General features: G+C 47.6%; 1 protein-coding gene across 1 annotated transcript in view; it reads right to left on the bottom strand.

Annotated features, from left to right (window-relative positions):
- The window catches only part of LOC124556317 (alkaline phosphatase, tissue-nonspecific isozyme-like), a 655606-nt gene that overhangs the window by 229704 nt on the left and 412621 nt on the right, over nt 1-13281 (bottom strand). Inside the window, exon 5 of the mRNA XM_047130289.1 lies at nt 2635-2842. Coding sequence (XP_046986245.1) covers nt 2635-2842 — 208 coding nt within the window. The remainder of the gene's footprint in view (nt 1-2634; nt 2843-13281) is intronic.

Below are 13281 nucleotides of genomic sequence, written 5' to 3'. Positions count from 1 at the left end.
GCCAGTTTGCCGTGGCATACGGAGCTCCATCGCACTCTTGAACACTGGTAGCATGCCGCGACAGCGTGGACGTGAACCGTATGTGCAGTTGACGGACTTTGAGCGAGGGCGTATAGTGGGCATGCGGGAGGCCGGGTGGACGTACCGCCGAATTGCTCAACACGTGGGGCGTGAGGTCTCCACAGTACATCGATGTTGTCGCCAGTGGTCGGCGGAAGGTGCACGTGCCCGTCGACCTGGGACCGGACCGCAGCGACGCACGGATGCACGCCAAGACCGTAGGATCCTACGCAGTGCCGTAGGGGACCGCACCGCCACTTCCCAGCAAATTAGGGACACTGTTGCTCCTGGGGTATCGGCGGGGACCATTCGCAACCGTCTCCATGAAGCTGGGCTACGGTCCCGCACACCGTTAGGCCGTCTTCCGCTCACGCCCCAACATCGTGCAGCCCGCCTCCAGTGGTGTCGCGACAGGCGTGAATGGAGGGACGAATGGAGACGTGTCGTCTTCAGCGATGAGAGTCGCTTCTGCCTTGGTGCCAATGATGGTCGTATGCGTGTTTGGCGCCGTGCAGGTGAGCGCCACAATCAGGACTGCATACGACCGAGGCACACAGGGCCAACACCCGGCATCATGGTGTGGGGAGCGATCTCCTACACTGGCCGTACATCACTGGTGATCGTCGAGGGGACACTGAATAGTGCACGGTACATCCAAACCGTCATCGAACCCATCGTTCTACCATTCCTAGACCGGCAAGGGAACTTGCTGTTCCAACAGGACAATGCACGTCCGCATGTATCCCGTGCCACCCAACGTGCTCTAGAAGGTGTAAGTCAACTACCCTGGATAGCAAGATCTCCGGATCTGTCCCCCATTGAGCATGTTTGGGACTGGATGAAGCGTCGCCTCACGCGGTCTGCACGTCCAGCACGAACGCTGGTCCAACTGAGGCGCCAGGTGGAAATGGCATGGCAAGCCGTTCCACAGGACTACATCCAGCATCTCTACGATCGTCTCCATGGGAGAATAGCAGCCTGCATTGCTGCGAAAGGTGGATATACACTGTACTAGTGCCGACATTGTGCATGCTCTGTTGCCTGTGTCTATGTGCCTGTGGGTCTGTCAGTGTGATCATGTGATGTATCTGACCCCAAGAATGTGTCAATAAAGTTTCCCCTTCCTGGGACAATGAATTCCGGTGTTCTTATTTCAATTTCCAGTAGTGTATATATTGGGAACGATCTATTTGAATACATTAGCAACGAAACCAACAAGTACTACAGTCAAAATTGCAATAGAAGGAAACTGGATTAAAAAAATGCCAAATCTGTCGATGTTACGGAACCCGAACTTAGAAAATGGTATGGTCTTGCTGTCCTTATGGGAATTGTAAGAAAAGCAAAAAAATGGTTCAAATGGCTCTGAGCACTATGGGACTTAACATCTATGGTCATCAGTCCCCTAGAACTTAGAACTACTTAAACCTAACTAACCTAAGGACATCACACACATCCATGCCAGAGGCAGGATTCGAACCTACGACCGTAGCGGTCGCGCGGTTCCAGACTGCAGCGCCTAGAACCACTCGGCCATCCCGGCCGGCTAAAGTTTACAATCCGTCTAAAATTATGAAATATGGCATACTCATTCGGATGCTGAGTGATTCGAGTGCGGGATACATTTCCTCATTCAAGATATTTTCCGGTGCTGGACAACCTTTAGCAAAAACAGTGATGGAACTATTGACACGTTCTTATGCAAAATGGCATCACCTCTACATGGATAATTGGTATAACAGTGTAGAACTTGCAGAGAAGTTACATGAAAAAAAATCGTGTTTGTGGAACGATACGGCAAAATAAGGGATTTCCGGAAAAATTAAAGCGCGCAAAAGTCAATGTGTTCGAAGCTCGTCATCAGCGGAAAGGTGACAAGCGGCCGGCGACAAGCCAAGTAATCCGAATAAGCGCTGTCGGCGCCAAGAGAATAAATTTGTACGAGACGTGCGGACGGCAAAGTGTTAACACTGCTTGATACTGAGCGAAATATGTTCGTAACTTGTAACAAATAACTTGTTATAAGTAAATAAATATCGTTACTTTTAGTCTTACAAAACAAAGAATGTACTCATAATAGTCACAGAACGAATACATATCTACTATGGCCATATTAATAGCCTTCGCCGCGCGGGATTAGCCGAGAGGTCTGCTGCGCTGCAATCACGGAATGTGCGGCTGGTCCCGGCGGAGGTGTGTGTTTGTCCTTAGGATAACTTAGGTTAAGTAGTGTGTAAGCTTAGGGACTGATGACCTTAGCAGTTAAGTCCCATAAGATTTCACACACATTTGAACATTTTTGAATAACCTTCAAACTGCTCGTCAGCCTCTGTTTAAACATTGAAACCGTCTCTCGTACGAACTAGTTCAAGTATTCGTGATACTATGTTCCTGCATTTTGTGCTTGCTGCGTGTTTCTGAGTATAGTCGGGCTCTGTTCTTTCCTTGTCTCACAAGGAAAGCAGTCACACAAGAGAAAAGGAAGAGCGTAATGCACTTTCGTAAACTTAATGGATATTATAGGTGTTACTGAGCTGAGAAGGTCTAGACGTGCAAAGAATGGTGGAACCTGACCTATGAGGTGGTCCAGCGGAGTGCGCGCGAGCCGGTTGAGCTGCTGGCGGTTCCAGGCGTAGGCGGCGCGCAGGCCGCGCCGCTTCTTGTCGCGCAGCCAGTCCTCGATGAGGTTGCGGCCGTCCAGCCGGCGGCCCTCCTCAGCGTCCAGCTCCGGGTCGCGCGCCTCCCTCGGCAGCCAGTGTCGCCGCCCGCCGCCCAGCACCACCTGCCAAAATGATAACAAAGCTATGCGTACATCGACGAAAAAAATTCCAACACCAAGAAATCACTAATGTAGAGTAATGAAATTTCGTCAATACATTTATCTAGGTAACATACACTACTGGCCATTAGAATTGCTACACCAAGAAGAAATGCAGATTATAAATGGGTATTCATTAAACAAATCTATTAAACTAGAACTGACATGTCATTACATTTTCATGCAATTTGGGTGCATAGATCCTGATAAATCAGTGCCCAGAACAACCACCTCTGGCCGTAATAACGCCTGGACATTGAGTCGAACAGAGCTTGGATGGCGTGTACAGGTACAGCTGCCCATGCAGCTTCAACACGATACCACAGTTCATCAAGAGTAGTGACTGGCGCATTGTGACGAGCCAGTTGCTCGGCCACGATTGACCAGAACTTTTTCAATTGGAGAGAGATCTGGAGAATGTGCTGGCCAGGGCAGCAGTCAAACATTTTCTGTATCCAGAAAGGCCTGCACAGGATCTGCAACATGCGGTCGTGCATTATCCTGCTGAAATGTAGGGTTTCGCAGGGATAGAATGAAGGGTTGAGCCACGAGTCGTAACACATCTGAAATGTAACGTCCACTGTTCAATGTGCCGTCAATGTGAACAAGAGGTGTCCGAGACGTGTAACCAATGGCACCCCATACCATCAAGCCGGGTGATACACCAGTATGGCGATGACGAATACACGCATTCAATGTGCGTTCACCTCGATGTCGCCAAACACAGATGCGACCATCATGATCCTGTAAACAGAACCGGGATTCATCCGAAAAAATGACGTTTTGCACCCAAGTTCGTCGTTGAGTACACCATCGCAGGCGCTCCTGTCTGTGATGCAGCGTCAAGGATAACCGCAGCGATGGTCTCCGAGCTGATAGTCCATGCTGCTGCAAACGTCGTCGAACTGTTCGTGCAGATGGTTGTTGTCTTGCAAACGTCCCCATCTGTTGACACAGGGATCGAGAAGTGGTTCTACGATCCGTTACAGCCATGCAGATAAGATGCCCTTCATCTCGACTGCTAGTGATACGAGGCCATTGGGATCCAGCACGGCGTTCCTAATTACCCTCCTGAACCCACCGATTCCATATTCTGCTAACAGTCATTGGATCTCGACCAACGCGAGCAGCAATGTCGCGATACGATAAACCGCAATCGCGATAGGCTACAATCCGACCTTTATCAAAGTCGGAAACGTGATGGTGCAGATTTCACCTCCTTACACGAGGCATCACAACAACGTTTCACCAGGCAACGCCGGTCAACTGCTGTTTGTGTATGAAAAATCGGTTGGAAACTTTCCTCATGTCAGCACGTTGTAGGTGTCGCCACCGGGGCCAACCTTGTATGAGTGCTCTGAAAAGCTATTCATTTGCACATCAAAGCATCTTCTTCCTGTCGGTTAAATCTCGCGTCTGTAGCACGTCATCTTCGTGGTGTAGCAATTTTAATGGGCAGTTGTGTACTGAAGAGATTAACGACACAACTTCACAGGTTAATGTAAACACGAAAAAAAGGCACTGAAAATATGAATTACTGGTACATTCATAACAGGTGTAACCGCCAGAATGTCGGCTGCAAGTATGCAAACGTGCGTACATTGCATCGCACAGATGCCGGATTTCAGTTTGTGGGTTGGAGTTCCATGCCTGTTGCACTTGGTGGATGGGTACAGGGACAGTTAATGCTGGTTGTGGATGACTCTGGAGTTGTCATCCGATGATGCCCCATACGTGCTCGATCGGAGACAGATCTGCTGATCGATCAGGCCAAAGCAACTTGCGGACACTCTGTAGCGCATGTTGGGTTACAACAGCAGTATGTGGGCGAGCGTTATCCTCTTAGAAAACACTCCCTGGAATGCTGCTCACGAATGGCAACACAACTGGTCGAATTACTGCAAGCGGATGCGTGGGACAACCACAAGATTGCTACTGCCGTCATACGAAATCGCACCCCCGACCATAACTCTAGGTGAAGGTTCAATGTGGCTAGTGCTCAGACAGGTTGGTTTCAGGCCCTCACCTGGTCTCCATCTAACCAACAAACGGCCACCACTGGCACCGAGGCAGAACTGGCTTTCATCAGAAAACACAACACATCTCCATTCCGCCCTCCAATGGGCTTTTGCCGGCCGCGGTGGTCTCGCGGTTCTAGGCGCGCAGTCCGGAACCGTGCGACTGCTACGGTCGCAGGTTCGAATCCTGCCTCGGGCATGGATGTGTGTGATGTCCTTAGGTTAGATAGGTTTAAGTAGTTCTAAGTTCTAGGGGACTGATGACCACAGCAGTTGAGTCCCGTAGTGCTCAGAGCCATTTCCAATGGGCTCTTGCCAGGCACCACTGAAGTCGCAAATGACGGTGATTTGAGGTCGGCGGAATGTACGCTACAAGGCTTCTGGATCGGAGCTGTCCTTGAAATAACCGATTTGCAACAGATCGTTGTGTCAATGCGACGAAGATAACTTTCTTCCTTCTCGGTAGTGCTACGTGTCCGTCCGGAACACCCGATCTTTTTGTGGTCGTACCTTCCCGTGACCACCGCTTCCAGCAATCACGTGCAGTGGCTACAGTCCTGCCTAGTCTTTCTGCAGTATCTACATCTGCATCTACATGATTACTCTGCAATTCACATTCAAGTGCTTGGCAGAAGGTTCATCGAACCACGAATCGCGGAAGAAACATCCAGCTTCTCGTAGCCCTGTTACACGACCTCGTTCAAACTCAGTTAGCTGTTGGTAATGGCGTCTTCATAATCTTAGATGCGTTCTTGACTAAGGTCAACTCATTATATCCAATCTCGAAGGTAACTAACAGTCACTACCGTTGCAGTGCATATTTAAAGCGATCTTATTTACATCCTCATAGTGGCGCTACTAGCGCCACTCTCATGCCACTGGCGCGAAATTTGAATAGACATTATCTTGCAGATGGAGAAACACGCCAATTTTCGTTTATCTCGCACAACTTCTTCCTAGTGTCAGGATATTTTTCTCCATTGTTGTATTACTAGTTTTTCTGTCTGTATTTGAAGGTTAACCTCAGGGACTGCTACAGGGAATTTGATACGGTTTTCACTAACAGACAGACTGATTCATAATGATACACTGCCTGCCTGACACTGCCTGACAAAAGGGCGAAGGACTCAGGAAGGAAGGGAGACAGGCTGAAAATTCCCGGGTTGAGAGGGTGTGTGAGGTTATTTCAGTGGCTGTAAAATCGAATCAGATTTACGAAGAACTTGTCAGTATGACGTTGCACCCCCTCTTGCCTGAATACACGAACTGATTCGGTAGGAAAGGGTGCAATAAACCCGTTGTGTCCTCTCCTATGGCAAACTAACCCACAGTTATTGTAACTAGTCCTTGATGTTCAGCATATTGGCAATGGGCCAGAGTTGACATCCGAACTGGTTCCACACGTGTTCTATCGGAGACTTATCTGGTAATCTTGCTGGCGACAGGAATAACTCAAAATCACGCAGACAGCTCAAACAGATACGTGACATGATCCTATTGGAAAATGGTACTACGGTACTGTCGATCGGGAGATGAAGCACGAGGGCTCAGGACGTCTGTGACATAACGCTATGGCATCAGACCTCCCTCAATCACTATGAGGCTTGGTTTGAAGTCATACCTGATGGCTCCGCACACTACGACATCAGGAGTAACTGCTGTGTTCGTTGGTGGCCGGATATCACCCCACGCGTTTGAGCCCAGGAGAGAAATACCTGAAGCAGCAAGGTGGAAGGTTGAGGAGGAGAACAAGACACCAAGCGGTAGTCGAGCTAAAAACGGCTGACTGACGACAGACAGGACACAGACTAGGACAAGACAAAAGCAACTTGTGTAGACAACGAAGTGTAAAGCGGAAACTTTGGCCACAACGATGTCGACAGGGCAAGAGAAAAAAAGAGACACAATACGAATCGCAACCAGAGGAAAAGACTAAGTGCCAAGATAAGTTGTTATCCAATAGTCCATAGTACAGCGATGACAATATCACAGCCGAGTACAGAACTGACTGACCATTCGCTTGAGGGTTTTGTTTATGTCGGCCATGACGAACACTACTGCCTGACGTATTCACGCGTCGAGATGAGTTGCACGCTCCCGCTGCGAGCACAGAACTGCGGCGAGACTGGCCATCTACGTCCGTTACGTCTGGCGGGCATCCAACTTCCGCGGAGCCGTATAAGCCAGAGCAACACAGTTGTGCCTCTCCAAAACATAGGATGAGTGGGAACTCTCTACAGGTAACAGCCACAATCTCCAGCGATGGTCATCCGACGTATTGCAGAACCGCTACTCATCGCTGAACACTTTACACCCCCATATATCAGTAGTTCATGTTCCCTGGCCACAACACCTACTACGGCTGCTGCTGGTCTCCTACCAATTGTGTGGGATGACACACAATGTTTCAGGGAGACCAATTCTCGTTCTCGGAAGAGGTGCAGATGTGAATGGGTTACAATGTGCTTTGTGCACGAAACTGCGATCTTACCTCGTGGTGGTAAGACATGGTCGACCAGAAACTTGAAGAAGAGCACGTCTGCCCTGACGTACCCATGCAGTCCAACACTTCGCCACTGTCACATCTGAATGCCCCACAAATCTGAATATTGCACGATTCCAACAGCCATCCAAATGGATATCCTAAGTGAGACCCCTTTCCTACTCTGTCTTGTGATGATAACGCTGTTTCATACGAGTACGTAGCATCTCCGCGTCCTTCACAGTGATCACTCAACATGTGAAGACGCTCATGTCCGCTATACACACGAACAACAATAATGCAAGCTGGTGGCCATTCTACCTGTCACAAAGGCATGCATCTCTTGTCATTTACATACTCGTCGATGGTGTGTACATGTACAAAGTTACATCGACATCTGTCTATGTCCTTTGGGTGCTCATGTTTTCTGTCAAACAGTGTAATTTAGCACTTCTACACCAGAGAGGTCAGCTGGCCGTGGATACGTTGTGCTTCCCATGCGAAGCCAGTAAGCACTGTAACATATCATTTCCGTGACGCACATGTGTGCTAGCCCTTTTCGTTTTGTAGTCGCCTCGGCCAGTTCCAGCTGCAATGGGAAAGGATTTCTTGTTCTGCCAGAAAATGATGGGCAAGTCTTTCACTAATACCCCTAAATGGATGGTGGTCTGAGCAGACTAGCCTGATTTTAAGAGTGAGTAATTTTTCCAGTATGTCCGGTGATTTCCAAAAAAAGTTCAAATGTATTTGAAATCTTATGCGACTTAACTGCTAAGGTCATCAGTCCCTAAGCTTACACACTACTTAACCTAAATTATCCTAAGGACGAACACACACATCCATGCCCGAGGGAGGACTCGAACTTCCGCCGGGACCAGCCGCACAGTCCATGACTGCAGCGCCTTAGACCGCTCTGCTAATCCGGTGATTTCCAACATCCGCTACAGACAAAGCTTTGGAACTCCTGCCAGGCAGATGCACCTTACAGAAGCTGTGTTAGAGCGGGCAGAAAATTTGACAATGGAAATGCCTGAATTCTATTTCGGAATCGAAGGGAATGGAAGGCCTGAATGCTAATTAATTTCATGGAGCGGCGTGGATCTCGCGAAATCGTGGAGTCGGCCTGCAGACCCCGGTGAGCGTTGAAAATGTGTCCCTTCTGGGTCGGAGAAGATGTTTTATAGTGTACTTTAGAAGGTGGGAGAAGGTGATCCTTCCGTGATCAACCGAGTTATTCCTTAAATTACGAAAATCGGTGACAAACCGAATAGTGGGATCCAGTAAGCGGACGCGAATTCTGGTTGAGTCATCCCAGTTATTCTCCTCCACTGTTACTTTTAAGTAACAGTGCACGTGCCTGGTAAGCAGAGTCCTCACATCAGATCGCGGAGTCATTAGCTTGTTCCACGTTAGTGCTTTAGTGGATGTGTTGGATTTGGTGTGATCTAATACAGGTAAGTAAGGTGTATTTGTTTCCATAGAACACCGGTACTTGCAGTGGATCCTTATGCAGTTTGGAATTCCTGTGTGATGGTCTGGATAGATGTCTGCCTATTACACATTACGACTGCTGTGGTTGGCAGGAGAGCCAACACCGTGTTGCTAGAGGAGGCCGAAATGCACGCGTTTTAGCTCACGCAGGCTGGCGTGAGGTTTGGAACAGGACAAGGAAATTAGAATTTAGAAAAACTGACGTAGCTGATGGAATACTTAACTTTAATCCATTAATGATGAACGTCGGTCTTGACGGTACATGATTCACAATATCAATAGTAACTGAATATGGCGCCTTGCTAGGTCGTAGCAAATGACGTAGCTGAAGGCTATGCTAAACTATCGTCTCGGCAAAGGAGAGCGTATTTTGTCAGTGAACCATCGCTACCAAAGTCGGTTGTACAACTGAGCGAGTGCTAGGAAGTCTCTCTAGACCTGCCGTGTGGCGGCGCTCGGTCTGCAATCACTGATAGTGGCAACACGCGGGTCCGACGTATACTACCGGACCGCGGCCGATTTAAAGGCTTCCACCTAGCAAGTGTGGTGTCTGGCGGTGACACCACAACGACGCTCTTCAACTATGGGCGGTCTCTGTCAGTCAACAGACGAGGTCGGCCTGTACGCTTTTGTGCTGTACGTGTCCTTTCGCGGCTCAACTTCACTATCACATTGGAAACAGTTAACCTAGGGATGTTTAGGAGTGTGGAAATCTCGCGTACAGACGTATGACACAAGTGACACCCAATCACCTGACCACGTTCGGAGTCCGTGAGTTCCGCGGAGCGCCCCATTCTTCTCTCTCACGATATCTAACGACTACTGAGGTCGCTGACATGGAGTACCTGGTAGCAGGTGGTAGCACAATGCACCTAATATGAAAAATGTATGTTTTTGGTGGTGTCCGGATACTTTTGATCACATAGTGTATGTATGTGAATGAGGCTCGCGGGCCAAGAAAGGTTGTCATGCCTCCCATAGAAATTTTTGAGTGGTGTTTTGTGTGCCTCGCTCCCCCTTGACCTTCAGCTGTATGCCTTTGTTGTGTCGTGGAGATTATCTGCGCGAGTTGTCAAACGTCAGTTGCCTGTGACGTGTGAATTGTTAGCGGTGAACGTTTTCCACTCCAGCGATCGTATCTCGGAATGTTTATGATAGTAGTTGGCATTGCTACAGCGTTTTGGTTATTGGCATTGAAATAATGAGAATTTTACCCTGTCTCACGAATCAAAGCCAGGCTGTCGACTCTGATTTAGACTGATTTTATAACATTACAGAACAGAGAATTAATGTGGATACTCCAATAAACGTTTCCGACTAAGTCTGCGGCGGAGTACGTCGCACAATTCGTCAGGCACGCTCCACGTCTCTAAGGGCGAGTGAAATCTTTCGCGACCGCGAATGTGATATCGATCGACGCCACGGAAGCTCCAAAGTACGGGCGAAGGGAACGTTTGAACACCAGGCCAATTTACAGCGTTCTCCATAAGGAGAGAACAAAGGCACCGAAATTGAATTTTCACTTGACCTGTTTCGACTCGACCCTTCGCGAACTTCCATTCTGTTAATAAATGGACACTGATTGCGGCCCACTGTTCTGTAAAGATGCATGAAAAAAAATGGTTCAAATGGTTCTGAGCACTATGGGACTTAACATCTGTGGTCATCAGTCCCCTAGAACTTACAAGGGAACCTCCCCATCGCACCCCCCTCAGATTTAGTTATAAGTTGGCACAGTGGATAGGCCTTGAAAAACTGAACACAGATCAATCGAGAAAACAGGAAGAAGTTGTGTGGAACTATGAAAAAATAAGCAAAATATACAAACTGAGTAGTCCATGCGCAAGATAGGCAACATCAAGGATAGTGTGAGTTCAAGAACGCCGTGGTCACGTTGTTAGCGTGAGCAGCTGCGGAACGAGAGGTCCGTGGTTCAAGTCTTCTCTCGAGTGAAAAGTTTAATTTTTTATTTTCAGACAATTATCAAAGTTCAGGCACTCACACATAATCAACTTCGCTCTCCAAAATTCCAGGACATGTTCACATTTGCTTGGACATATGCAGGATTTGACGGTCTACACACGGAAACATTTCAAAACGTAAAAAACATGTTTTGACAGAGCACAGGGAAAACTGTGCGACTGTGAAACTGTTGCATTCATTTGTTGCAGTTTATGTGACAAACTCTTATGTTCTCATCACTTTTTTGGGAGTGATTACCACATCCACAAGAAAACCTAAATCGGGCAAGGTAGAAGAGTCTTTTTACCCATTCGCCAAGTGTGCAAGTTAGGTGGGTCGACAACATATTCCTGTCATGTGACGCACATGCCGTCACCAGTGTCATATAGAATATATCAGACGTGTTTTCCTGTGGAGGAATCGTTTGACCTATGACCTTGCGATCAAATGTTTTCGGTTCCTATTGGAGAGGCACCTCCTTTCGTCTACTAATCGCACTGTTTTGCGGTGCGGTCGCAAAACACAGACACTAAACTTATTACAGTGAACAGAGACGTCAATGAATGAACGGACAGATCGTAACTTTGCGAAAATAAAGAAAGTAAAATTTTCACTCCAGGGAAGACTCGAACCATGGACCTCTCGCTCCGCAGCTACTCACTCTAACCACGTGACCACGGCACTCCTCGGCTCACATTGTCCTTGATGTTGCATATCTTACGCGTGGACTACTCAGTTTGTATATTTTGCTTATTTTTTTCATAGTTCCACACAACTTCTTCCTGTTTTCTCGATTGATATGTGTTCAGTTTTTCAAGGCCTATCCACTGTGCCAACTTATAACTAAATCTGAAGGGGGTGCGATGGGGAGGTTCCCTTGTTAGAACTACTTAAACTTAACTAACCTAAGGACATCACATAATCCATGCCCGAGGCAGCATTCGAACCTGCGACCGTAGCAGTCCCGCGGTTCCGGACTGAGCGCCTAGAACCGCTAGACCACCGCGGCCGGCGAGATGCATGCAACGGGTCAGCTCTTATAACAATGCTAGCATCGGAAATTCAAAAGGCCGTTAATTCCCATATCATCATTCAGTGACAATCATAAGTCTAAATAGAATATACTATCGAGTACATCATAGTAGATACACTGTTCGCTTTGTAAACCCACAATAAGAATACGGTCGAGGATGTAGAACGTGTCAAAAAATCAGAACAATTGATGTGGTAATGTTCTTTCCACACATCCTAAATAAGATGGCCATTCATGATGCGTAAAAAATAAAAAAAAATATTTATAAGTTTGATCCTTTACACATTAATTAATCTCTGGATCTTGTATCATACATAAATGTGACAAAACATTTTGGACAGTTGCTTAATAGCGTGTTAGTCCACGTTTGGAACGCAACATAGCAGCAGTTCTGTGTGTCACGCATTCGACAAGCCCTTAGCGGGTTTTCGGAAGTATATGCACCATTTACCTTCAAAGAGGTCGTGTAATTTTTGTAAATTATAGGACGGTGGTTTGTGGGCGTGTCCCAGATCTCTTCCAAATGGTTAAAAACAGGCAAATCTGGTAGCCCAGACATCAACGTGAGTTCACTATCACGCTGCTCAAGCCACTGTAGCATGATTGTGGCCTTGCGACTCGGTTATTAATCATAGTGACAGAGACCTTCGCCGTTGGCAAAGACACCAAGCGTGGAAAGACTTGATGGCACGCAATAATGTTAACGAAGCCCACAGACGTTATGGTGCCTTAGATTACTACCACAGGTCTCACGGGAGCCCAGTTGAATGTCGCCCATTGCATAATACAGGCACTGGCCTGCATTCGTGGCGCGATGTATGTGTCCAGCAGCCGTTCGCCTAGAAGACGGCGTATCAGGACGCCACTGTCGAACTGGTGTAACGTGACTTATCAGACTACGTGACACGTTTACATTGATTCACCGTCCAATCTCACTGATCCCGTGCCCACTGCAGCCGCAACTGACAATGTGTAAGTAGGCTGTTTATGTTTTCTCTATGTAAGTAGGCTGTTTATGTTTTCTTATTGGCAACGTTACGTAGCGCTCAATATGAATGAAAATCACTGGCTGTGCTGTGTGCAGTCTGTGGCTAGTTTGCATTGTTGTCTGCCATTGTAGTGTTAGGCAGCTGGATGTGAACAGCGCGTAGCGTTGCGCAGTTGGAGGTGAGCCGCCAGCAGTGGTGGATGTGGGGAGAGAGATGGCGGAGTTTTGAAATTTGTCATGAACTGATATATTTATATATGATGATTTCAAGGTAAATACATTGTTTGTTCTCTATTAATATCTTTCATTTGCTAACTATCCCTATCAGTAGTTAGTGCCTTCAGTAGTTTGAATCTTTTATTTAGCTGGCAGTAGTGGCGCTCGCTGTATTGCAGTAGCTTGAGCAGCGAAGATTTTTGTGAGGTAAGT

Source organism: Schistocerca americana, chromosome X, assembly GCF_021461395.2.
Source record: "Schistocerca americana isolate TAMUIC-IGC-003095 chromosome X, iqSchAmer2.1, whole genome shotgun sequence".
Classification (NCBI taxonomy): Eukaryota; Metazoa; Arthropoda; class Insecta; order Orthoptera; family Acrididae; genus Schistocerca; species Schistocerca americana.
This window is presented reverse-complemented; position numbering and strand designations above follow the sequence as displayed.